This window comes from Elephas maximus, chromosome 1 (assembly GCF_024166365.1).
Source record: "Elephas maximus indicus isolate mEleMax1 chromosome 1, mEleMax1 primary haplotype, whole genome shotgun sequence".
Classification (NCBI taxonomy): domain Eukaryota; kingdom Metazoa; phylum Chordata; class Mammalia; order Proboscidea; family Elephantidae; genus Elephas; species Elephas maximus.
Window position 1 is genome coordinate 14,047,821 of NC_064819.1, and position 27,677 is coordinate 14,075,497.

Consider the following 27,677-nt stretch of genomic DNA (forward strand, 5'->3'; position numbering starts at 1 on the left):
AATTTTTCCAGTATGTTCTTGAATAATCTTTTTGAGTTCTTCAACAGTTTTATCAGTGTGTTCCTTGGCTTTTTCTGCAGATATCCTAATTTCATTTGTGATATCATTAAGCATTCTGTAAATTAGTTTTTTATATTCTGTATCTGATAATTCCAAAATTGTATCTTCATTTGGGAAAGATTTTGATTCTTTTGTTTGGGGAGTTGGAGAAGCTGTCACGGTCTGCTTCTTTAAGTGGTTTGATATGGATTGTTGTCTCCGAGCCATCACTGGGAAACTAGTTTTTCCAGAAAATCCGCTAAAAAAAAACTGCGTGCAGTCCAAATCCCTGTGGGACGGTTCCCCGGCTCGGGTGCTGCTCTTTCTGCTCCAAGATCAGTCACTGCCTCCCGGGGACTTCTCCTAACGGCTGCGTCCCACGCCGCCCGTGGAACCGGCTAGTCCCCCTCCCGGGGTTAGTTCAGGGGGGTGGAGCAGGTCTCTGTGCTTGTGCCGTACCTGACTGGTATGCTGGCTCCAGGCTCTGGAAACAATCGCTGCTTCCCCGTATTAGTTCGTTCTCCGTCTCTAAATCTGTGTTTGTTGTTCAGGGTTCGTAGATTGTTATGTATGTGATCGATTCACTTGTTTTTCCGTGTCTTTGTTGTAAGAGGGATCCGAGGTAGCGTCTGCCTAGTCCGCCATCTTGGCTCCGCCAGCTTTTTTTTTTTTTAATACTATGTTCTAGAAAGTTTTTTTTTTCAATTATAACATGGTTAATTTAAATGTTTCAGTGTTTCAAGTGGAAGTTTTTTGTTTTTAAGTTTTAGCTTATTTAGAAATAATTTCAAGCTTACAGAAAGGTTGCAAGAATAGTACAAATAATTCCTGTGTCCAGATTCACCTTTTTTTATTTCGACATTTTACCCATTTGCTTTATCGTTTTTACCCCTGCCACCTCCATGTCTCTTTATCTCTGTTGCTCTGTCGATCATGTTTATTTTTTTCTGAACTATTTGAGAGTCATTTACAGATGCCGTGCTCCTTTATCGCCTAACACTTCAGGGTGTATTTTCTAAGATTTGTAATAGTCTCTTATTTAACCTACAGTACAGCTTTGGTAAATTTAATATTAATAACATGTTTAATCTACCGCCTGTTTCCATTTTTGTTAATTGTCCCAGAAATGTCCTTTGTAGCATTTTTTTTCCTTCTCTGGTACAAGATCCAGTTTAGAGCCAGGTATTGCATATAGTTGTCACACTTCTTTAGCCTCCTTTGATCTGAAGCATTTCCACAGCTTTGCTTTCTCCTTTACAACACTGAGATTTTAAAAGCATATAGGCCCCCTCCCCCCGTTTTAAGTAGAATGTTCCTCATTCTGATGTTTCTTCATGATTAGATTTAGGTCCTGCGCTCTGAGCTCGAGTGCTCTGTAGGTGATGTGTCTTTCTCACACACCACGTCTGGAGGCACGTAATGTCCATCTGCCCCTCCCAAGTGATGTTAGAGCACCTGGTCAAGGTGGTGTCTGTTGTCTACTGTACAATTGATATTTTCCTCTTGCAACTGATAGCAATCCATGGGAAGACATTTTAAAATCAGGCAAATACCTTGCTCCCCCTAGATTTAGCATCCATTGATTGTCCTTGCCTGATCCAGGCTTTACTGTAATGGTTTGCCAAATCCTGACCTTTTCTAATTCTGCACTACCTCCACATTTACCAGTTAGTACTCCGCATTCTGCTGTGAGCAAGAAGCTCCCTTCTCCCTCTTTTATTTGTTGTCATGATGGACTAATCCCCATCCCTCCCCACCCCTTTCCTTAATGGTTTCTGATTTATTACTGTGTACCGTAGAGGATTTAACTCAGGTCAATGGATGATGTCAGGATGCCAGTGGATGATGTCAAGAGATCAACAACCACCCTGAAATTGTGTGCAAATGTTGTGTTGTTTGGGCATTTTTCTGGGGAAAGAGTCTCCAACTTTGATCAGACTCTAAAGGATTCTTGACTCAAACAGGATTAGGTTCCACTGGGGAAAAGTGGTTAAACTTTAATTTATCTGTACCCTTCTATATTTGTATATTCTTTCCCTTGCTTTCTATCATTTTATCTACTGTTTTTAAACTACAACTTAAAAAGTATATTTTGGTTCCTTCAGAAATTTTGCAGGAATATATCGTAAATATTAATATCTTCATTAGCACTCTAGCAGCACTTTATAATGTATAGAACCAGTCTTGTGAAGCAATGAATTACCTTGATTTAATTTGAAAATTTAAAACAATGTTTTTTACACTGTAGTTTTATTAGCTCTCTGGGAGTGAGCTACATGATGTTGTGCACTGAAAATTACCCCAATGTTCTGGCCTTCTCTTTCCTGGATGAGCTTCAGAAGGAGTTCATTACTACTTATAACATGATGAAGACAAATACTGCTGTCAGACCATACAGTTTCATTGAATTTGGTAAGGGCCCGGTTTTCTTTTCTTTATTATCCTATCTCCATTCAGTCACAAGCAATTTTTCATCTGATACTGGGGGGGTCAGTGGGAGAAACTCAGAAAATTCCTCTGCCTTGCTTTTGGTAGAAAAATTTGGCAAATGATATATAAATTTTGGCAACTTCTTACTTGGTTAAGATGCCTGGTAGACAGAATTGTGTTTCAGCTATGAAGGGGATTGTGCTATTCAGAGTTTTGTGTTTATGTGATAATCTTACATATAGTCTGCTTAATATAGAACAGGGGCTGGCAAACATTTTCTATAAAGGGCCACATAGTCTATAAATGAGTGAACATGGTTATGTTCCAATAAAACTTTATTTACAAAAAAGACAGCAGGCTGGATTTGGCCTATGGTCAGTAGTTTGCTTGATTCGTGATTGGGGACGGGGAGAAATAAAACCAAGTTGCAAATAGTAAAAGTAAATTTCTACTTGGAAGATATTTAAGAAACATTTCTTATTGGTTTCAGTACAATTATTCTTTAAAATGTACATTCTAATGGTGTAAGCAATAAATAAGAACAGATTTATAAAGACATGCAACACACAGTGTATAGTCTTGTGTAATTAAAAACTTAATATTTCATAAGATAAAAATTCCTACAAAAATTAAGACTCTGGTTTAAAGTTAAAGCTGTTTTGTTTCTGTAATTCCTTGAAGTGGATATAATAAAAAATATTCTCATACTCATGTAGTGCTAAACTCTTAGTTTATTTACAGTTATTGACTTCTAGAGTATAAAACTGATGACTTCATGATTTATTAGCTATTAAACACAAATAATTTTAGAATATTCCCTGACGAATTGAACCACTCTGAATAGCAAATTAAACTGTTTATCTGCAGAATTTACTGTTTGTAAACATCACACTCTCAAATGATTTAATTACCACATGACTGCAGGGACATTTATTTTTTTATTTTAATAGATAACTTCATTCAGAGGACCAAGCAGCGATATAATAATCCCAGGTCTCTTTCAACAAAGATAAATCTGTCTGACATGCAGACGGAAATCAAGCTGAGACCCCCTTATCAAATTCCCATGTGTGAACTGGGGTCAGCCAACGGAGTCACATCTGCATTTTCTGTTGACTATAAAGGTGCTGGCAAGATTTCTTCTGGTGAGTTCTGGATCTCAGTTATTTTTAAAAAATCATTGTTTTATAAGAACTGAGCAGTGCTTGAACGTGAATTACTTTATTGAGATATTTTAAAGCAAGTACATGGGAGAATGAAGAAGTGAAGTTCAAAGAAATCCTTTCTTGCAGTGGTTTATAAAGGAAGCTTCCAGATAGGTGACTAATCAGGAAAATACTTTCACACAGAAATCTCAGAGGATCTCTTGCTAGGAAAATATTTAAGGTTTCTTTAAGGTAAAAAAAAGTCTAGAAATGAGTAATAGTTTCTTCATAATATGCGTTTACAGACATGTAAAGTGCCTTCCATTTTGTCGGAAGGGCTACATTCAAGGCCAGGGTTCTTGACTTGTCACAGAAAACGTAGGGACCTTAATGACTGTTTAAACCTCCCTTCCAAAGAAGGAATTTCACCCTCAAAAGTTGTGATAGGTTGGAAACTGCTTATAAACGAAAACCTCTTTATCTTATAGGTTCCATATATCATTGTTACATGTTCCTTATATAGTAAGCTAAAGCCTGCTTCCCCGTAGTACCTACCGGTTTGTCTAAGTTCTTTAACCTTTCCCTCCTTCCCTAATAGCACTTCAGGACTGTGAAGTCAGCGACTCTGTGAAGTCAGTCCTTTCCTTCTCTTTAGCCTCATCTACTTCATATAAAATATCTGCAGTTCACTTAGCCTGTGGTATTTTGAAGCCCTCACCGTCCTGGAAGGTTCCTCTGGACGTGCTTTAGTTTGTGTTCTTCGAACGTGGCACTCAGGACTGAACATATTCCTTCACGTTTGGTTTGAGAGTCACCTCAAGCCAGGGCTTCCTAACTTTTTGATGTTTTAAGCCTAAGTGTGGGATTTAATCTGTCTCTTTTGAAGTTCATTCTGTTGATTTTGGCTTATCTTTCAGCCTGATGAAATACTAAATAAGCTTGTGGTTGTTTATATTAGTTTTGGTCTTTTACAAGTTTGATAATCATTTTATTTTGCTTTTTGCTTTTTTTTTTTTTTTTACTTTATAAACTGATTAAAATATTGATTGGAACTAGATTAAGGACAGACTGATAAGGCACTCAACCAGAGAACTTCTTCCAATTTGACATTTCCCTTCAGCAAATCATTTTTCTACCATCTGGCAAGTTCAATTCACTAAGCTAGGGATTAAAAAAAAAAAAGTATGTAGCTCTCCTGAGTACACTTAGTTGGCTAGCTGTGAATCCTTCTACTCGTATTCTTCTACTCACATTTTTTCATCATCACCAGATATTTCCAAAGATGCCATGCAAAACTTTGGAAGCATTACCAGATCCCATTGATCTTTCCAATGTAACTGTAACCAGAATGGTTTGAAGAGAAAGACTGAAATAAGCACAACAGTATTAAGCTACCTTTCTGGTTGAGTTATGTAAGCATACTCACTATTGCCCCCAACTAACCGTTCCTGAAACTGCCTTCCAGTCATGGCAGCCCCTTTTTAATATTGTAAAAAATGCCCATACTCTAGGAGATATAATTGACAGGTTCTTAAATGTCGTTAGGGTCTTTTATTTGACAGATTTCTCGCTATACTACATTCTTGACCTTTGAAGCTCAAGTCTTCTTGTTCCTAGCCTATCCAATAAGCCCTTTGAGTAAAGGATAAGTTAACATGTAACTAAAGAATACATGGTATCAAACCAACAGCCTGACATTTTAGAAAATTACTGAACTAAATGGCAAATGCTCTAAAATATATAAATAAAATCCTAAAAATTACATGAAATATTTTACTGAAAGTAAGACAGAGTTTTTTACAGTGTAATTCTTAGTCCTGTTAAAATAGAGAATGAGACCAGTTCACCATGACTCAAATCTCGTAAGTCTCAATGAAAGTCCTAGTGACCCCTGCTTTCTTTTCTAGATGCCCACAGACTAAACTGTGTGCGACATAATTCTTATCTAGGGTACTACTGGAGATAGAGTATCAAGTTTACCAGTCAGTAGTTTCCATAATTCTATCTTTCTGCCCCTGCTTTTGAAAATCATGACATTTTCTTCCTTTTGGTATAGTCATCTAGTACTTCATTTCTACAAGATTTTCCGAAAGATTGCTGCTGGTGGTACTGCAGCTATATTTGTGAACTTTTTTACAGTACTTTAGGATGTGGTTAGGAGACGGAGGCTCAAAACATTAATTTGCTTAAAATAAGTCCTTATACATTGATGTACTATATTATACTTAATATGTTAATACATTCTTTTTTTTAATATTCTTTTTTCTTTATTATGCTTTATGTGAAAGTTTACAGTTCAAATTAATTCCTCATATATGTTGTTACATGTGACCCTGGTTGCTATCCCTAGAATATGACCGCACGTTTCCTCCCTTCCACCCCAAATTTCCCGTGTCCATTCAACCAGCTCCTGTCCCTTTCTGCCTTCTCATCTCGCCTCCGGACAGGAGCTGCCCATTTTGTCTCATGTATCTGCTTGACCTAAGAAGCACCCTCTTCACGAATATCATTTTCTGTCTTATAGTCCAGTCTAATCTTTGAAGAGTTGGCTTCAGGAATGTTTTAGTTCAGGGTTGACAGAGTCCGGGAACCACATCTTCTGGGATTCCTCAGTCTTAGACCATTAAATCTGGTCTTTTTACTAGAGTTTGGTTCTGCACCCCACTATTCTCCTGCTCTGTCAGGGATTCTCTGTCGCGTTCCCTGTCAGGGTGGCCCTTGTTGGCAGCTGGACACCGTCTAGTTCTTCTGGTCTCAGGCTGATGGAGTGTCTGGTATATGTGGCCCCTTTTGTCTCTTGGGCTAATATTTTCCTTGTGCGTTTGGTGTTCCTCATACTCCTTTGCTCCAGGTGGGTTGGGACCAATTGATGCATCTTAGATGGCTGCTCACTAGCTCTTAAGACCCTGGACACCACTCACCAAAGTGGAATGCAGAACATTTTCTTAATAAACTTTGTTATGCTGATTGACCTAGATGTCCCCTGAAACATAATATTTATTTTTAAGATCACATTTTTTGAGGATTACTTCCTCTGCCAAAAAAAACTAAAAAAAAAAAAAAAGAAGGTGAAAATAAAAATCACAGTTGAGTAGCTTAGCTATGGTTTTTTTTTTATCTTTTTTTATTTTTGGTCATCTCTTATTATTATATCGTCATCTCTAAGCTCTCAACCAGTTTCTTTTTTGCAATTCTTTTTGTTTGGAATTTGACTCAGACAATCACATGGTTTACTACGCCAGGAATGATGAACTGAAGAGGGATGGCGTTACATTCATTGTCCGAAAGAACTTTTTGAAATCTATCCTGATAGGATAATATCCATACGCCTACAGGGAAGACTGGTTAAGACGACTGTTACTCAAATTTACACACCGACCACTAATGCCAAAATTGAAGATTTTTACCAACTTTTGCAGCCTGAAATTGATCAAGCATGCAGTCAAGATACAGTGATAATTATTGGTGATTGGTATGCAAAAGTGGGAAACAAAGAAAGATTTGTAGTTGGAAAATACAGCCTTGGTGATAGAAACGATGCCAGAGATGGCATGATAGAATTTTGTGAGACCAACGACTTACTCATTTCAAATATCTTTTGCAGCAGCATAAACGGCAACTGTCATGGTTGAATTGTGTGTCCCCCAAGTATCTGTCAACTTGGCTAGGTCGATTTCCAGTACTGTATGATTTTCTGTCATTTTGTCATCTGATGTGATTTCTCTATGTGTTGTAAATCCTATCACTCTGATGTAATGAGATGGATTAATGGCAGTTATATTGATCAGATCTGCAAGATTAGATAGTGTCTTAGCCAGTCTCTTTCGAGATTTAAAAGAGAGAAGTGAGCAGAGAGACATGGGGACCTCATACCATGAAGAAAGCAGCACCAGGAGCAGAGCGCATCCTTTGGACCCAGAGTCCCTGTGCTGAGAAGCTCCTCAATCAGGAAGATTGATGACACGAATCTTCCTCCAGGGCCAGCAGAAAGAGAAAGCCTTCTCCTGGAGCTGACGCCCTGAATTTGGACTGGTAGCCTAATAGACTTGAGAGAATAATTTTCTCTTTGTTAACACCATCCACTTGTGATATTTCTGTAATAGCAGCACTACATGACCAAGACAAAGACTATCCTGTAAGCCTCACCAGATGGAAAACACAGGAATCAAATCAACTACATCTATGGAAAGAGACAGTGGAAAAACTCAATATTATCAGTTCGAACAAGGCCAGGGGCTGATTGCAAAACAGACCATCAGATGCTCATATGCAAGTTTAAGTTGAAGCTGAAGAAAATTAAAACAATTCCACGAGAACCAAAGTACGACCTTGAGTATATTCCACCTGAATTTAGAGACCATCCCAAGAATAGATTTGATGCATTCAACACTAATGACCAAAGATCAGACAAGCCATAGAATGACATCAAGGACATCATATATGAAGAAAGCAAAAGGTCATTAAAGAGACAGGAAAGAAAGAAAAGACCAAAATGAACATCAGCAGAGACTCTGAAGGTTGCCGTTAAACGTAGAGTAGCTAAAGCGAGTGGAAGAAATGATGAAGTAAAAGAGCTGAACAGAAGATTTCAAAGGGCAGTTTGAGAAGATAAAGTAAAATATTATAATAAAATGTGCAAAGAACTGGAGTTAGAAAACCAAAAGGGAAGAACATATTTGGCATTTCTCAAACTGAAAGAACTGAAGAAAAAATTCAGTCTCAAGTTGCAATATTGAAGGATTCTATGGGTAAAAAAATGGAACATTGCAGGAAGCATCAAAAGAAGATGGAAGGAACACACAGAGCCACTGTACCAAAAAGAACTGGCCAATGTGCAGTCATTTCCGGAGGTAGAATGTGATCAAGAACCAATGGTATTGAAGGAAGAAGTCCAAGCTGCAATGAGGTACTCTCAAAAAACAAGGCTTCAGGAATCTACAGAATGTCAGTTGAGATGTTTCAGCAAACAGATGCAGTACTCAAGTTGCTCACTTGTCTTTGCCAAGAAATTTGGAAGACAGCTACCTGGCCAACCAACTGGAAGAGAGTAGTATTCTTGACCATTCCAAAGAAAGGTGATCCAACACAATGTGGAAGTTAGATCACGTGTGAGTAAAATTTTGCTGAAGATAATTCAAAAACAGTTACAGCAGCATGTTGACTGGGAACTGCTAGAAATTCAAGCCAGATTTAGGAGAGGACATGAAATGAGGGGTATCATTGCTGACGTCAGATGGATCTTGGCTAAAAGCAGAGAATACCAGAAAGATGCTTACCTGTGTTTTATTGACTAGGCAAAGACATTTAACTGTGTGGATCATAACAAATTATGGATAACATTGCAAAGAATGGGAATTCCAGAACACTTAATTGTGCTCATGTGGAACCTGTACATAGTCCAGGAGGCAGCCAGTTGAACAGAACAAAGGGATACTGCGTGGTTCAAAATCAGGAACAGTGTGTGTCAGGGTTGTATCCTTTCACCATGCTTATGCAGTCTGCATGCTGAGCAGATAATCTGAGAAGCTGGACTATATGAAGAAGAATGTGACATCGGGATTGGTGGAAGACTCATTAACAACCTAGGATAATGCAGATGACACAACCTTGCTTGCTGAAAGTGAAGGGGACTTGAAGTATGAAGATCAAAGACTATAGACTTGAGTATGGGTTACATCTCAACATATAACAAAAGTCCTCACAACTGAACCAGTAAGCAACATGATGAACAGAGAAAATTTCGAAGTTGTCAAAGATTTCATTTTACTTGGATCCACAATCAACGCCCATGGAAGTAGCAGTCAGGAAATCAAGCGACGTGTTGTGTTGGGCAAATCTGCTATAAAAGACCTCTTTAAAGTGTTGAAAAGCAAAGATGTCAGTTTGAGGACTAAGGTGCGCCTAACCCAAGCCATTATATTTTCAGTTTCCTCACATGCATGTGAAAGCTGGATACTGAATAAGGAAGACTGAAGAAGAATTGATGCTTTTAATTTGTGATGTTGGTGAAAAATATTGAATATACCACAGACTGTCAGAACAAACAAGTCTGTCTTGGAAGTATAGCCAGCGTGCTTCTTGGAAGCGAAGATGGTGAGGCTTCATCTAGCTTACTTTGGACATGTTATCAGGGAGACCAATCCTTGGAGAAGGACATCATGCTTGATAAGGTAGAGGGTCAGTGAAAAAGAGGAAGACCCTCAATGAGATGGATTGACACAGTGGCTTTGTGGGCTCAAACACAGCAATGATTGCGAGGATGGCGCAGGACCAGGCAGGATTTTGTTCTGTTGTATGTAGTGTCCCTGTGAGTTGGAATCGACTTGACGGCACCTAACAACAACAACATTGTTTATTTCACATCACCTACCAGTTTTTCCTTTTGCTTACAATGAATGCCAGAGCATTCCTTTCCATTGTTGTTCCTACTAGCTATTTTAAGAAGGTGATATTTAAGGAAGTAATTCAGGTGCTTGTGGGGAATAAAACTGCCAACAAGTATCAGATAATTCCACATCACTTGTACATCTAACCTTCATATCAATTCTGTCATGTATTAGGAAAGCTTTGTTTATATTATACATCTGAATAAACAGGCCAACATGCTCTCAAAAGAGTATTCTGGACATCAGCAGGAATGACAGAATAAAGACTTCTGAAAATCCACTCCTTTATAAAAACAATGAGAACGGTACCCAAAATTGTCAAAATCAACTTTTTCAGAACTACAGAAATTAAGTGACGGCTAAAATAATCCAGTGTTTATTCAAGATTAACAGCTGAATCTTGGTAAGAACAACCAGCTTGATGGTGTTCTAATTTACACTATTTCCATTCCCCTCTCCCTGGCTCTGAACTAACCTTGAAGACCAATAGCCTCACAGTCATGGTGGCCATAAAAACCAGCATCCTAGCAGCCACTGGAGGGGACATAATGTGTTTTGTCCCACTGGTGGGGACAGAAACCCCAAAGTGTTTGCTAAAAACAATCAGCAGCAATTGTTTCACATTTTGGCTGCCTGAAGTGGCCATAACAATTGGAACAAGAAGACTTGACACACAAAAAAAAACTTACAGATGAGTGGGGATTGAGATGTCCATGAGGGTTTTGAAAAGCTCCAGCATATTCCTGGGAATCTCCAAGGCCACACCCGTAAGTAGGGCTGTGTGTGTGCTGAAGAATACCTGCAAAAGCCCTAAGCTCTCACATTTAGCCGACCTTGAGGCACTATGCAAAGAGGAAGTGAAAGTTAAGGAAATATTGTATACTGCCTGGTAGAACATTGGAAAAAAAAAAGTTTGTTTTTTTTTTTTTCTCAATGTAGGGGTGCCCAAATACAGAGCCAGAAGCAAAGACTGGGAGATTTATTGGTGCAAGGCATTTAAGGAAATTTCTGTCCACTCATCAAGCTAATCAAGGAAAGATTTAAGTGACCATACATGCAAAGAATACAGACTTAAGAATTAGTTCTGGAAAGTCACTAAGCAAACAACAACAAACATCAGCAACAAAAAACCCTAGGGGAGATTGGACTGGACTGTGGTATAGAAAATGATACTGGTGAGGAGTGACCTTCTTGGATCAAGTAGACTCATGAGACTATGTGGGCAGCTCCTGTCTGGAGGGGTGATGAGAGGGCAGAGGGGATCAGAGGCTGGCTGAATGGAAACGAAAATAAAGAGTGGAGAGAAGGAGTGTGCTGTTTCATTAGGGGGTGACCAACTAGCAAAGTGTATATAAATTTTTGTATGAGAGACTGACTTCATTTGCAAGCTTTCACTTAAAGCACAATAAAAATTAAAAAAAAAAAACAAATGATATCAGACCCTCAGAGACTCAGCAATTATGCTGCCTCCTGTAGGTGACCCACTTAACCTTTTGAGGGAGCATTTAGGGAGGAAATCTGGCTAAGTAAATATTTAAATCAGAGCTAAGCCTGCACCTCTGACCTCCTTTCAGTTCCTCTCCCAAGTCTCCAAGTACTTCCCCCTCTCAGAGTGTTTGCTGTACCGGGAATTAACTTCTCCCTGACTTTGCCTTAAGCATTCATTCTCATCTTTCGAGTTTCAGCTTATCTATTATTTTATTTTAGAGGCCTTCCTTACATCATGTTAAAATCATGATCACCATTACTGTCTCTAAAAACCAGCATCTTTTTCTTTTTATCACTCATCATAATGTGTAAATTTATGTTTAATAATGTTTGGATTATTCTTTGTCTCTATCCACAAAATGAAAGGTCCATTAGAGCAAGGAAAAAAAAAAAAAAACCTTGGGGGAGGGGAGGGACTCTTCCAGTTTTACCACATTTTATTATACAAAATGTTTAGTTTTCAACAAAGAATTGGGAGACATGCAAAGAAACAGGAAAGTATGGCCCATAGGAAAAGAAAGCGGGGGGAGGGGGGGAATCCATAGAAACTGTCCCTGAGGAAGCACAAGCATTGGACTTACTAGAAAAAGACTTGAAATCAAGTTTTTAAAATATGTTCAAAGAACTAAAAAAATCATGTCTAAAGGACTAAAGACAGAAATGAAAATGATTTCTCACCAAATAGAGAATATCAATAAAAAGATATAAATTATGAAACAGAATCAAATAAATGTTCTGTAGTTGAAAAGTACAATAATTGAGAAATTCATTAGAGGGGCTCAGTAGCAAATTTGGGCTGGCAGAAGGCAGAATTAGTGAACTTGAAGATAAATTAATTGAGGTTATCCAGTCTGAGTAGCAGGAAGAAAAAAGAATGAAGAAAAATGAACGGAACCTCAGAGACCTATGGGATAACCGTCAAACATAATATATACTCATAATGAGAATCTTAGAAGGAAAGGAAAAAGAGAGAGGGCAGAAAGAATACCTGAAGAAATAATAGCCAGAACCTTCCCAAATTTGATGAAAAACGATATATACACCTGAAGCTCAACAAACTCCAAGTAACAGGAACTTAAATCCACATCTGGGCACAACGTAATAAAACTTTCAGAAGACAAAGACAAGAAGAAAATCTTGAAGTCAGCGAGAGAGAAGAAACTCGTCATATACAAGGAATCCCCCATAAGATTAACAGCTGATTTCTCATCAGAAACCTGGAGGTCAAATGCAGTAGGATGACATTAGTCAAAGCACTGAAAGAAAAAGAGTATTAACCAAGAATTCTATTTGTGGAAAAACTATCCTTTAAAAGCGAAGGCAAAATGAAGACGTTCCGGATAAACAAAAGCTAAGACACTTTGTCACCAGAACATCTACTGTGTAAGAAATAATAAAGGGAGTTCTTCAGGATGAAAGAAAGGGTTCTAGACAGTAAGCTGAATCCACGTAAAGAAATAAACAGCACTGGAAAACCTAACTATATAGATAAATATAAAAGACAGCATAACTGTATTTTTTGTTTGTAACTCATTTTTCCTATCTTGGTTTAAAAGACAACTGCAAAAAGCAGCAATTATAAAGCTGTCTTGATTAGCTTATAATGTATAAGATGTAATTTGTATGACAATAATGGCACAAAGGAGGTAGGAGAGAACAGAGCTATATGGGTGCAAAGCTTTTGTGTACGATTGCAATTAAGTTGGTATTAAACCAAACTTCACTGTGATGTTGGTGTTCTTAGTTGCCATCAAGTTGATTCCAACTCATGAGAACCCTATGGTTTGCAGAGTAGAACTACCCCATAGGGTTTTCTTGGATGAAATCTTTATGGAAGCAGATCACCAGGCCTATCTTCTGCAGTGTGGCTGGGTGGATTCGAACTACCAACCTTTAGGTTAGCTGTTGAGCACAAACTGTACCACCTAGGCACCAAAAACTTGTTGCTGTTGAGTTCATTCCAACTCATGGCGACCCCATGGGTTACAGAGTAGAATTGTCCCACAGGATTTTGTTACCTGTAATCTTTTATGGACCCCCATGTGTCTGTCAGCTGGTTGTACTGTGGGGGCTTGCATGTTGCTGTGTTGCTGGAAGCTATGCCACCGGTATTCAGATACCAGCAGGGTCAGCCATGGAGGACAGGTTTCAGCCGAGCTTTCAGACTAAGACAGACTAGGAAGAAGGACTGGGCAGTCTACTTCTGAAAAGAATTAGTCACATGAAAACCTTATGAATAGCAGTGGAACATTGTCTGGTATAGTGCTGGAAGATGAACCCCAGGCTGGAAGGCACTCAAAAGATGACTGGGGAAGAGCTGCCTCCTCAAAGTAGAGTCGACCTTAATGACGTGGATGGAGTAAAGTTTTCGGGACCTTCATTTGCTGATGTGGCATGACTCAAAATGAGAAGAAACAGCTGTAAACATCCATTAATAATTAGAACCTGGAACGTATGAAGTATGAATCTAGGAAAATTGGAAATCATCAAAAATGAAATGGAATGCATAAACATCGATATCCTCGGCATTAGTGAGCTGAAATGGACTGGTTTTGGCCATTTTGAATCCGATAATGATGTAGTCTACTATGCTGGGAATGACAACTTGAAGAGGAATGGTGTTGCATTCATCATCAAAAAGAACATTTCAAGATGTATCCTGAAGTACAACGCTGTCAGTGATAGGATAATGTCTATACGCCTACAAGGAAGACCAGTTCGTATGACTACTATTCAAATTTATGCACCAGCCACTAGGGCCAAAGATAAAAAAATAGAGGATTTTTATCAGCTGCTGCAGTCTAAAATTGATCGAACATGCAATCAAGATGCATTGATAACTACTGGTGATTGGAATGTGAAAGCTAGAAACAAAGAAGAAGGATCAGTAGTTGGAAAATATGGCCTTGGTGATAGAAACAATGCTGGAGATCAAATGATAGAATTTTGCAAGACCTATGACTTCTTCATTGCAAATACCTTCTTTCACCAACATAAATGGCGACTATACACATGGACCTCACCAGATGGATCACACAGAAATCAAAGTGACTACATCTGTGGGAAGAGATGATGGAAAAGCTCAATGTCATCAGTCAGAACAAGGCCAGGGGCCGACTGTGGAATTGCTCATATGCAAGTTCAAGCTGAAACTGAAGAACATCAGAGCAAGTCCACCAGACCCCAAAATATGGCCTTGAGTATATCCCACCTGAATTTAGAGACCATCTGAAGAACAGATTTGATGCATTAACACTAGTGACCGAAGACCAGACGAGTTGTGGAATGACATCAAGGACATCATCCATGAAGAAAGCAAGAGGTCATTGAAAAGACAGGAAAGAAAGAAAGAGAAGACCAAGATGGATGTCAGAGGAGACTCTGAAACTTGCTCTTGAGCGTCGAGGAGCTAAAGCAAAAGGAAGAATTGATGAAGTAAAAGAACTGAAAAGAAGATTTCAAAGGGCGGCTCGAGAAGACAAAGTATTATAATGACATGTGCAAAGAGCTGGAGATGGAAAACCAAAAGGGAAGAACACACTTGGTGTTTCTCAAGCTGAAAGAACTGAAGAAAAAATTCAAGCCTCGAGTTGCAATAGTGAAGGATTCCGTGGGGAAAATATTAAACGAGGCAGGAAGCATCAAAAGAAGATGGAAGGAATACACAGAGTCATTATACCATAAAGAATCAGTCGACGTTCAACCATTTCGAGAGGTGGCATATGATCGGGAACCGATGATACTGAAGGAGAAAGCCCAAGCTGCTCTGAAGGCATTGGCGAAAAACAAGGCTCCAGGAATTGATGGAATATCAATTGAGATGTTTCAAGAAACAGTTGCAGCACCGGAGGTGCTCACTCGTCTATGCCAAGAAATATGGAAGACAGCTTCTTGGCCACCTGACTGGAAGAGATCCATATTTATGCCTATTCCCAAGAAATGTGATCCAACTGAATGTGGAAATTATAGAACAATATCATTAATATCACACACAAGCAAAATTTTGCTGAAGATCATTCAAAAATGGCTGTAGCAGTATATCAACAGGGAACTGCCAGAGATTCAGGCCAGTTTCAGAAGAGGACGTGGAACCAGGGATATCATTGCTGATGTCAGATGGATCCTGGCTGAAAGCAGAGAATACCAGAAGAATGTTTACCTGTGTTTTATTGACTATGCAAAGGCATTCGACTGTGTGGATCATAACAAATTATGGATAACATTGCGAAGAATGGGAATTCCAGAACACTTACCTGTGCTAACGAGGAACCTTTCCATAGATCAAGAGGCAGTTGTTCAGACAGAACAAGGGGATACTGATTGGTTTAAAGTCAGAAAAGGTCTGCATCTGGGTTGTATCCTTTCACCAAACCTATTCAGTTTGTATACTGAGCAAATAATCTGAGAAACTGGATTATATGAAGAAGATCAGGGCATCAGGATTGGAGGAAGACTCATTAGCAACCTGCGTTATGCAGATGACACAACCTTGCTTGATGAAAGTGAAGAGGACTTGAAGCACTTACTAATGAAGACCAAAGACCACAGCCTTCAGTATGGATTGCACCTCAACATAAAGAAAACAAAAATCCTCACAACTGGACCAATGGGCAACATCGTGATAAACAGAGAAAAGACTGAAGTTGTTAAGGATTTCATTTTACTTGGATCCACAATCAACAGCCATGGAAGCAGCAGTCAAGAAATCAAAAGATGCGTTGCATTGGGTAAATCTGCTGCAAAGGACCTCTTTAAAGTGTTAAAGAGCAAAGATGTCACCTTGAAGTCTAAGGTGGGCCTGACCCAAGCCATGGTATTTTCAGTCGCATCATATGCATGTGAAAGTTGGACAATGGATAAGGAAGACCGAAGAAGAACTGACGGCTTTGAATTGTGGTGTTGGTGAAGAATATTGAATATACCACAGACTGCCAAAAGAACGAACAAATCTGTCTTGGAAGAAGTACAACCGGAATGCTCCTTAGAAGCAAGGATGGCGAGACTGCATCTTACATACTTTGGACATGTTGTCAGGAGGGGATCAGTCCCTGGAGAAGGACATCATGCTTGGCAGAGTACAGGGTCAGCGGAAAATAAGAAGACCCTTAACGAGGTAGATTGGCACAGTGGCTGCAACAATGAGCTCAAGCATAACAACGATTGCAAGGACGGTGCAGGACTGGGCACTGTTTGGTTCTGTTGTGCCTAGGGTAGCTATGAGTTGGAACTGACTTGATAGCACCTAACAATAACAACAACAACCACAGTTTGTTTATCCATTCATCTGTTGATGGGCACTTAGGTTTTTTCCATCTTTTTGCTACTGTGAATAATGCTGCAATGAACATGGGTGTGCATATGTCTATTTGTGTCACTGCTCTTGTAAATCTAATAGTTTTAAGCTCCATAGCATCTCTCACCTCTTTCTTCCTTTCCATTTTCTCTGTCGCTATCCTAATGGCGGTTTTCAGTAACTCCCTCATGAGCTGCCTAATGCAGAATTATAGACAGAGCATGAGCTTTGCAGTCAGATGGCCCCAAGTGCTAATTGTGTAAATGGCACTTACTGTCTGATTTGTAGCAAATTATTTAATCTCAGTCTACAGATGAGAAAATGTAGGCACAGAGAAGTTAGCCATTCTTACCGCATGCAGTTGTACTGAAGAATAAATGGGACAATGTGTGCCTAGTGAGAAGGCACTCAGAAAATATTATTTCTCCACTCCTTGGTAGTGCAACTGTTAAGCGTTCAGCTGCAAATCAAGAAGTAGGCAGTTAGGACCTACCCAGCGACTCCACAAAAGACCTGGCGATCTGCTCCTGTAAAGATGACAGCCTAGAAAACCCTACGGGGCAATTCTGCTCTGTCACAACAACCCATTAATAGAGTGATATTTTTTCAGCATAGCTGTAATCAAATCAGTCTCTTGTTTTTCAGTGTTTTCCCATTGTCTAATTTGCCTAAAAATCTTAGCTTAGTATTTTGGACTGTTAATTTGCTTCGCCCTCCCTTTCTGATCTTATTTCCCCCTACTACACTTCACAGACATCCCTTCAACCCAAACAAAACAACTAGCGAAGTGCAATAGCAGAGTGGTTAAGAGCATGAATTTTAGAGTCAAGCTGTTGTTGTTGTTGTTAGGTGCCGTCAAGTCGGTTCCGACTCACAGCGACCCTATGCACAACAGAATGAAACACTGCCCGGTCCTGACCCATCCTTATAATCGTTGTTATGCTTGAGCCCATTGTTGCAGCCACTGTGTCAATCCACCTCATTGAGGGTCTTCCTCTTTTCCGCTGACCCTGTACTCTGCCGAGCATGATGTCCTTCTCCAGAGACTGATCCCTCCTGACAACACGTCCAAAGTATGTAAGATGTAGTCTCGCCATCCTTGCTTCTAAGGAGCATTCTGGTTGTACTTCTTCCAAGACAGATTTGTTCATTCTTTTGGCAGTCTGTGGTATATTCAATATTCTTCACCAACACCACAACTCAAAGCCGTCAATTCTTCGGTCTTCCTTATCCATTGTCCAACTTTCACATGCATATGATGCGACTGAAAATACCATGGCTTAGGTCAGGCCCACCTTAGACTTCAAGGTGACATCTTTGCTCTTTAACACTTTAAAGAGGTCCTTTGCAGCAGATTTACCCAGTGCAACTCATCTTTTGATTTCTTGACTGCTGCTTCCATGGCTGTTGATTGTGGATCCAAGTAAAATGAAATCCTTAACAACTTCAGTCTTTTCTCTGTTTATCATGATGTTGCCCATTGGTCCAGTTGTGAGGATTTTTGTTTTCTTTATGTTCAGGTGCAATCCATACTGGAGCATCACAGCAACATGCAAGCCCCCACAGTACAACAACCTGACAGAGAAGTGGGGGAGAGTCGAGCTACCTGGATTTAAATCCCAGTTCATTTACTTACTTTGTGACTGGGCAAATTACATAATTTCCCTAAACCTTCCTTTCCTCATTTGAAAAACCTGGATAATGATAGTGCCTCCTGCACTGAGTCGTTGGAAGGATGAAACGAGGTCATGTCTGTAAAGCACTTAGCGCGAGAGCAGCCACCCTTAGGAGGAGGAGATCATCTCCATGCTCCTGGTCTTCTCTGCATGGAACGCACTTCTTTCCTTTTGTCTAAATCAAAATGGCCTGATCCCGTGGTGTGTGGGGCTGTCGTGAGTCAGGGGCCCACTCATTGGCAGCTCACCACTACCACAACAACACATTTTATCTGTTTTAAATCAAAACGGCCTGATCCCGTGGTGGGTGGGGCTGTCGTGAGTCAGGGGCCCACTCATTGGCAGCTCACCACTACCACAACAACACATTTTATCTGTTTTAAAGACTTCCCCTGGTTATTTTACCACCTTCCTCCTGGTTATCATTCCTCTTCAGAAATTCTTACCTCTTTTAGTTTGGGGTCCTTGTCACTTTCATATGTTTATCAGTCTGCTCAGCTCCCTTTAAAAGAAAAGAAATGCCTTGAGGGTAGATTGTGTGATTTTGTGTGTGTGTGTGTGTGTGTGTGTGTGTGTGTCTTCTAAAGCATAGCATGTTACCGAGAATCGTGGCAAAAAGTATTTGCCGAATGCGTGTGTTAATTCACTGTAACCAGTAGCCCTATATGGCTCCAAGGGGTTTACTCCGACCCTTTAGGAACTTTGGTTGTCTCCATAAACCAATGGTACATTTTGAGAAGAACTTAATTTTGTTATGAAAATGCCATTATTGGGTTCAGGAGACTAAAGAAAAGGCATTATAACAGAGGACAGTAGAGAAAAAAATACACTAGGTGGCGCTGCTTTGATTTGGGCAGACATTTTTTCTTACTCTGCCTCTCATTTGCTGTTGTTCAGATGCTGGCTTCGCCTAACAGTGCCTAGCATGGGGCCACGTCCAAGAGTTCAGCAAGCATTTGTGGTAACAAGACATCTCAAATCTGCCTCACTGAAATAAACAATAACGTATATAACAGAAAACATTAAAACGCGTTTATGTATCTAGTACAGTTTGTTCAAATGAGAAATTGTCCTTAAGGAGCACCACCCTCTTATGTTGTGTACGGATGGAGTTCTCTCTCGATAACCATTCTCGGAATGTAAGCCACAGGTCCCGGCAAGGGGGTGAGACTGGGAGTAGGGGGATCTCCACTTCAGGATTTCTTTACCACAGTGATTTGGCACCGCTCCTGCTGGTCCTTCCACACACAACGCATACCTCATCTGTAGGCTTATCATTTGCTTTTAGGCCTTTGGAAATATTTTTGGTCATTTTGAATTTGTAAATTTATAAATAGTGTGCTATCATTCTAAAGAGACTTCTCTAAGGCCAAAGGCAAGTGTTACAAACTTAATAAATATTTATGTAGTCTTATTATTCATTTCTTAGTCATCAACACATTAATATGGTAATTTTTTCCATTTAAGAATGGTCATACTTTACTTGACCATAAAAAGCCAAGGTTTTTTAGTTAGAATGCCAAATATTATTAGGGATTTTCTAAACAGTAAACTTGTTTTATATACTTCTGAAATGGGATTTATATAATCTATTCTGTTTTCAGGTGGCTTTATGCTTGAGGCCCATATCAAAGATTTCTTTTTTTTTTTTAGAGGCCAGTTGTCCCTTGCTCACTGTTGAGAGAAAATGTAAAACGTGACTAATTAGTAGACCAGTTGGATAGATTTTTAAATTGTGAGATTTGTTCTCTACTGATTGAAAGCCTGGTATCAGTGTTTTATCAATACTTTACAGTGACATTTAGTTCCCATTTTCTTATAAAATCTCCAGGAGATTGATTGAGAGACCGGGCAGTGAGCTTGGGCACGGAAGAAATTTAAGAAAATGTTATCCCATCTTAGGATTTTCTGCCGAACTTGAGGAATAAATCTTTTTGTGTGTGTGATCTGTGAGTTTTTGTGTCTTTATGAACTGTTTCGAGAAGCTTTCTGCTGTAATGATTGAATATAAGTAGCAAAGATTTAAGTCCTTCCTTATATTCACGTTCCACCTCATTAACTCCATTGTTAGCACTTTTACACTTCAGTGATTTAAATAAAATGATCTAAATGTGATTTGTTGTCCTCTCTTCCCAGCCCCTCCCTTTTGCCATGTCCTGATGATGTATTAAGTCTTGTGTTTTCGTTTAGACCCCACTGTTAATTCTATTAAGAGCAAGATGATGATGAAGGGAAGCTGTAGCAGAACTGAATAGCTTATGCTACTGAAGCCCTTAAAAATAAGAGAATATGTTTGCAAAGATCAAACGATCACTTCTTCACCTGGTGTTTTATCGTTTATACCTTCAAGTGGTCTTCAGAGGACCGTTAACTTCACAGCTTTAAGACTGTTCTATTGGGGAGTTCAGATTCATGATTGTATGTGAGCTTCCACGTATATGCAGTAGTGTTTATAGCCCCGGAACCCAAATAAGGGAGAGCTTTGCTTAATAAACAAGTTATGTTTGTCCTTAAAGATGTCTTCTAAGCATTTTCAAAAAGAGTAGGAATTATGCAGTGAATTTCCAGGCAAAGTCACCTTTGCAAATATCTGCATCTAGTTGCAAATAGTAGACATAGTTAGGCAGCCAGGTTTTTTCGACATGACTTACTGCCAGACGTGAGTATTCCTTAGCACTGTGTATCCCAAATACAAGTTAGAGGTCTTTGTTAAAAATGTAGAGAAAAAGGAGTTAAGTTAGTTTAAGGAAGCGAAGCTTTTGTGTTAACAAATGTTTTTTCATTTTTTAAAAAATACTTAATGACTAACAAATATTGTTCAGTAATTTTCCAAGGTGAGTCTATGTTTGACCCATTTAAATTGAGCAGTGAATCTCTGTTTTATATAAATTTAGGGACATGAGATAATTGCTGTTCCTTTTTAACCCTTTCTTTTCTTTTCCAGCTCATCAGCGACTGGAACCTGCAACTCTGTCAGGGATTGTGGCCTTTATCCTGAGCCTTTTATGTGGCGCTCTGAATTTAATTCGAGGTTTTCATGCCATAGAAAGTCTCCTGCAGGTATTGTGCCATTTTTGCAATTTCAGGTGACTATGCCTATTGATTCTACTCACTAAGCAATTGATTTGAGTTGGATTGGGTATTGATACAGCCTACAGTGCATGCCCCAGTTCTTTGTTCTTTATAGCTATCCTAGTCTCCCCCTTCCTTCAGAAACACTGATTTCTAGTTGGCTTCTTTAACTCAACTGGCACATATTTATTTAACGTCTGCTTTGCAGGAGGCACTGCTCGTAGGCACTCTGGGGACTGTCCCAGACCTTACAGTTGAACTGGGGAGGCAAAGACGTCCATGAGTAATTGCAAAGTACATAGAGTTCAGAAGAGGAGAAATCAGTGTGAATCAAGATAGGAGAAGAAGGCTTTGTGGGAAGGGGTATATTAGTTTCCTAGGACTCCCATAACCAACTACCACAAACTGGGTGCCTTGTAAGAACAGAAGTTTATTCTTTCATAGTTCTGGAGGCTGAGAGTACAAAATTAGAGTGTTGGCTATGGTGATTCCTTCTGAGGGTGAATCTGTTCCATGACTAGCTTTTGGTGATGGCTGGCAGTCGTTGGTGCCTGGTTTACAGATGCATCACTCCAGTCTCTGCTTCCAGCTACACATGGTCATTTTCCCACTGTGTCCGTATCAGTGTTTCTTCTCCTCTTTTATAGGACACCACTTATATTGGATTGGGACCACCCTGCTCTGGTAAGACCTCATGTTATCTTCACTGATAACATTTTCAAAGACTCTGTTTCCAAACAAGGTCATGTTCACAGATACCAGGGATTTGGACTTCACCATATCTTTTTGGGGGACACAATTCAAGTCATAACAGGAGGTGAACTGACCTGGAAATATGAGTAGAGAGACAAGTAGAAGAATGGAGAGGGTGTGTACGTGCTGTGTTTTTGGCCCACTTCTGTGTACCCCTACTTAGTTATCTTCTCCTTTCCCTTTTTTGTTGGCGGCCTTTTAAACCCTGAGCTATCTGTGGAGCCACTCATATCTTCGGTTATTGCCGTGTGTTCCCCCCTGCCCCGACCCAGTGGATTTTCTTACTTTCCTTCTGAAACCAGATTTTCTTAGAGAGACTGTAGCCACCAAAATATCCTTTTTCTCTTATGCTTTCTTTAAACCTTTTGAGACTTCCTTTCTTAAAGTCAGAAACCCTGGTGGCGTAGTGGTTAAGTGCTACGGCTGCTAACCACAGGGTTGGCAGTTCAGATCCACCAGGCGCTCCTTGGAAACTCTGTGCGGCAGTTCTACTCTGTCCTATAGGGTCGCTATGAGTCAGAATTGACTCAATGGCACTGGGTTTGGTTTTTGGTTTGGTTCTTAAAGTCTAGCACGTTTCAGACTGGACAGCTTCCCTTTCCCTTGTTGCTACTCACCTTCTCTGAAGATTCTTCACACTTCCACGTTGTGAATCAGTTGGTCTTTTTTTTGGGGGGGGGTCAGCTTTAAGCCCAAAATACAGTGCTACTTACCATTTATCAAATTATCAGAAACCCCTCAGCATACTTTATATTCTGCTTTAAAATTGCTGTTCAGTGGGGGAACACTCCGAGGATAGCATTCAGCCAGCAGAAGGACTGTTCGGTTTTGAGCCAGTCAGACAACCTGCCAAGGAGAAACAAAGGCAGTTTGAAGACTGCCAATTAAAAAGCTAATAAATAAGATACTCTTTTGCCTTTTTTTTTTTTTTAACTTGCTGTAGTGGAAAGAACAGTAGTATAGGGGTATGAAGAGTTGATTTTTTATGGAGGAGAGGAGTGGAGAAGATTGTGCCCAGCTCAGCTACTGATTAGCTCTGTGACCTTGGCTAGATAACCTTACTCTCTGGTCCTCAGTTTCATTGCTTGTAAAATGAATGCCAGAGTGGATTTGCTGAGTATTTCTAAAAGTATGGGCCACATTTATCACTGGTTATGCAACAGATGATTTTCGGTAGTACAGGGTTCAACATTTTTAATTTTAAGAATCATGTATTTATCACATATATGAATGTATAACATCTAAACCCTGGTGGCGTAGTGGTTAAGAGCTACAGCTGCTAACCAAAAGGTTGACAGTTCGAATCCACCAGGCGCTCCCTGGAAACTCTATGGGTCAGTTCTACTCTGTCCTATAGGGTCGCTATGAGTTGGAATCAACTCGACGACAATGAGTTTTAACATCTATGTTTGGTGTCTATTAATGGTAGAGATATAAAGTTTTCCTTTTAAAATAAATTTTAATAGAAGTCAATTTAAAGAAATTTATTATGTAATTAATGATAGTATTAAGAGTTGCCAAAAATTATGAAGATGGCACTTCAAGGTTAAAATTATATGATTTAAAAAAAGTAGAGAAAAGCTTTTACACCACAGAGCCATACCACCCCTGAACTCAGGAGACAGTACCTAAGTTGTGGAATCGGGGGCTTAGACCACAACCTTTAAGTTAAAATTCAGACAAGGCTATTGTATTTCACAAAATCTGTTAAAGGAAATAAATAATAATGTTTGTATCCTTGGCCAGTCTCAGGCATTCAGCTATCCTATTCCTCCTGATAAAGAACATGTACAAAAAAACCCTACAGGTGACATCATACTTAACAGTGAGAAGTTAAATGGTTTCCCCCTGAAATCAGGAACAAAGCAAAGATGTCCCCCCTCACCCCTCCTATTCATTGTTACGGTGCAAGTCCCAGTTAATGCAAGCAGACAAGAAAAGGAAGTGAAAGATGTACAAATGGGGAAGGAAGAAATACAGCTGCCTTTGTTCACAGGTGACATGATTGTTTGTGTAGAGAATATCAAAGAATCAACAACAAAAGAAAACAAAACTCTTGGAACTAATAAACAATTATAGCAAAGTCACAGGATACAAGGTTATATTATAAAGTCAATTGCTTTCCTATAAACCAACAATCAACAATTGAAATTTGAAATTAAAAACACAATACCATTTATATTTAAAAAAAAAAAATTTTTTTTTTAAGACCCCAAAAATGAAGTACTTAGGCATAAACCTAATAAAATATGTACAAGATCTCCAAGAGAAAACTACAAAACTCTGAGGAAAGAAACCAAAGATGATCTAAATAAATGGAGTAATACTCCATGTTCATGGATAGGAAGACTCAATATGGCTAAGATATCATTTCTTCCCATTTTGATCTATAGATTCAGTGCAATCTCAAAACCCCAGCAGGTTTTATTTTGTGGCTATCAAGAAACTGATTCTAAAGTCTGATTCCAAAGTTTATATAACCAAAACCGAAAACCAAACCCATTGCCGTCAAGTTGATTCCGACTCATAGCGACCCTATAGGACAGAGTAGAATTGCCCCATAGAGTTTTCAAGGAATGGCTGGTAGATTGGAACTGCTGACCTTCTGGTTAGCAGCCAAGCTCTTAACCAGTGTGCCACCAGGGCTCCGAAATTCGTACAGAAAGGCTAAAGACCCAGAGTAGGCAACACAGTACTAAAGAAGAACGAGTTAGAGGAATGACACTACTTCATGACTTACAATAAAGCTACAGTAATTGAGACAGTGAGGTACTGGAAAAAGAAAAGACAAATCCATGGAACAGGATAGAGAGCCTAGGAATAGACCCAAATAAATATCATCAGCTCATCTTTGAAAAAGGGGCAAAGCAATTCAGTGGGGAAAGGATAGTTCTTTTCACAAACACCTGCTGGAACAACTGGATATCCTTCTGCAAAAAAAAAAAAAAAAAGGATCTAGCCAGTTACTTCACGCCTTTCACAAAAATTAACCCAAAATAGATCATAGACCTCAGTGTAAAATGCAAAGCTGTAAAGCTTGTAGGAGATAACCTAGTAGAAAATCCAGGTGACCTTGGGTTGGGCGATGAGTTTTTAGATACAACATTAACTAAGAGCACGATCCATGAAAGAAAAAGTGACAAGTTGGGCTTCATTAAAATAGAAAATGTCTGCTCTGCAAAAGAAACTCTTAAGAGGGTGAAAAGACTGGGAGAAAATATTTGCAAAATGCATATCTGATAAAGAACTTGTAACCAAGATGTACAAAGAACTCTTAAAATTCAAGAGTAAGAAAATCAACAACCCAATTTAAAAAATAAGCAGAAGGTCCGGACATGTCACTGAAGAAGACCTGTGGATGGCAGATAAGCGTTTGAAAAGATGCTCAACATTATGTATAATTAGGGAATTGCAGATTAGAACAATGAGATGCCTACACACCTATTACAATGGCTAAAATTAAAAAAAAAAAACTGACAATACCAATTGCTGGCAAGGATGAGGAGCAACTAGAATTCTCATTTTTTGCTGGTGGGAAGACAGAATGCTACAGCTTTGGAAAACAGTTTGACAGTTTCTCACAAAGCTAAACATTGTCTTACCGTATGCTCCCTAATGAGTTGGGTTGCTATGAGTCAGAATCACCTCGACAGCCACGAGTTTGGTTTTTTTTTTAGTAAGGAATTGAAAACTTACATCCACACAAAAACCTGCACGCACATTTATAGCAGCCCTATTCACAACTGCCAAGAACTGGGAGCGGCCAAGATGACCGTCAAAACATGAATGGATAAACAAACTATATTACATCCGGAAACCCTGGTGGCGTAGTGGTTAAGAGCTACAGCAGCTAACCAAAAGGTCGGCAGTTCGAATCCACTAGGCGCTCCTTGGAAACTGTGTGGGGCAGTTCTACTCTGTTCTACAGGGTCGCTATGAGTTGAAATTGACTTGACAGCAACAGGTTTGGTTTTTGGCTTTATTCATAATTGCCAAGAACTGGAAGCAGCCAAGATGTCTTTCAGAAGGTGAATGGATAAACTGCACCTCATCCATGTAATGCAATATTGTTCAGGAATAGAAAGAAATGAGGTACCAAGCCACAAAAAGACATGGAGGAACCTTAAATGCATATTGCTTAGTAAACAGAAGCCAGTCTGAAAAAGCTACATATTGTAGGATTCCAACTATGACATTCTGGAAAAGTCAAAACTGTAGAGACCAGTAAAAAGATCAGTGGTTGCCAGGGATTTGGGGGTGAGGGGCAGAAGGATGAATAGGAGGACCATAGAAGGTTTTTAGAGCAGTTAAGCTGTATGATACTGTGATAGTGGACACATGACATTATGCGTTTGTCGGAACCCATAGAACTGTGCAACACAGTGAACCCTAATGTAAACTCTGGACTTCAGTTAATAATAATGTGTCAGAATTGGTTCATTGGTTGTCACAAATGTACTGCATTGATGGCAAAATGTTAATGGCGAATCTGTGAGAGGGGAGAGAGGGAGCATATGGAAATTTTCTGTACTACCTACTCAACTTTCTGTAAACCTAAAACTACTCTAAAAAATAAGTCTATTAATTAAATTTTTTTTGGTGGGGGGAACATACGATCATTCAAGGGAGACTTTCTTCTTAATGCCAAGCTGAAAGAAAACTGGAAAGAGAGGAACCTTCTCACTTCTCACTCTGGGCTTGGTGATGAGCTTTCAGATACAACACCAAAAGTACTATCCATAATGTTCCTTGGGTAGGTGTGGGTCCACTCAGTCGAAGTTCAGGTAGGGCTTGTCGCACCCAGGCCACTCCTTCCTCTCCCATGCCGGTGCTGAGCCTTGCCCTTCACACGAGGCCAGGTGGGGAGGTCAGATCCCCAGCCAGGATGGCGCCAGGTCTGGGGATCGGATTCAAGTTTCAGGGTCAGAGGTACAATTTTGTGTCCTCTCAAAACAATGGCTATGCGGAGAAAGCGCTTGAGAAATACACCAGGTCCCCTGACCTTGTATCTACTATCCCTGCCGGCTCAGCCCCAGTTACCCCCACTGTGGATAGCCTGGCAGAATAACAGTATATTTTAATTTGTATAAATTTACATACAGAAACTCTAGAAAAATAAGAAACTGATAAACATGCCGACAACTGGACAGACAGAGTGAGTGGGAATGAAATGCCTCACCAAAACCAAAAAACCAAACCCATTGCCATTGAGTCAATTCTGACTTATAGCGACCCTTTAGGACAGATTAGAGCTGCCCCATAGGGTTTCCAAGGAGTGCCTGGTGAATTTGAACTGCCGACCTTTTGGGTAGCAGCTGTAGCTCTTAACCACTACGCCACCAGGGTTTCCAAAATGTCTCACAGCATACCTTTAATGCATTGTTTATGTAAAATT

At 39.5% G+C, this 27,677-nt stretch overlaps 1 protein-coding gene across 3 annotated transcripts in view; it reads left to right on the forward strand.

The window, feature by feature from the left end:
- The window catches only part of SEC22A (SEC22 homolog A, vesicle trafficking protein), a 78,051-nt gene that overhangs the window by 27,713 nt on the left and 22,661 nt on the right, over positions 1-27,677 (forward strand). For all 3 annotated transcript variants that reach the window (XM_049878281.1, XM_049878272.1, XM_049878292.1), the window contains exons 3-5: positions 2,288-2,451; positions 3,420-3,614; positions 21,402-21,517. In XM_049878281.1, the coding sequence (XP_049734238.1) occupies positions 2,288-2,451; positions 3,420-3,614; positions 21,402-21,517 (475 nt within the window). The remainder of the gene's footprint in view (positions 1-2,287; positions 2,452-3,419; positions 3,615-21,401; positions 21,518-27,677) is intronic.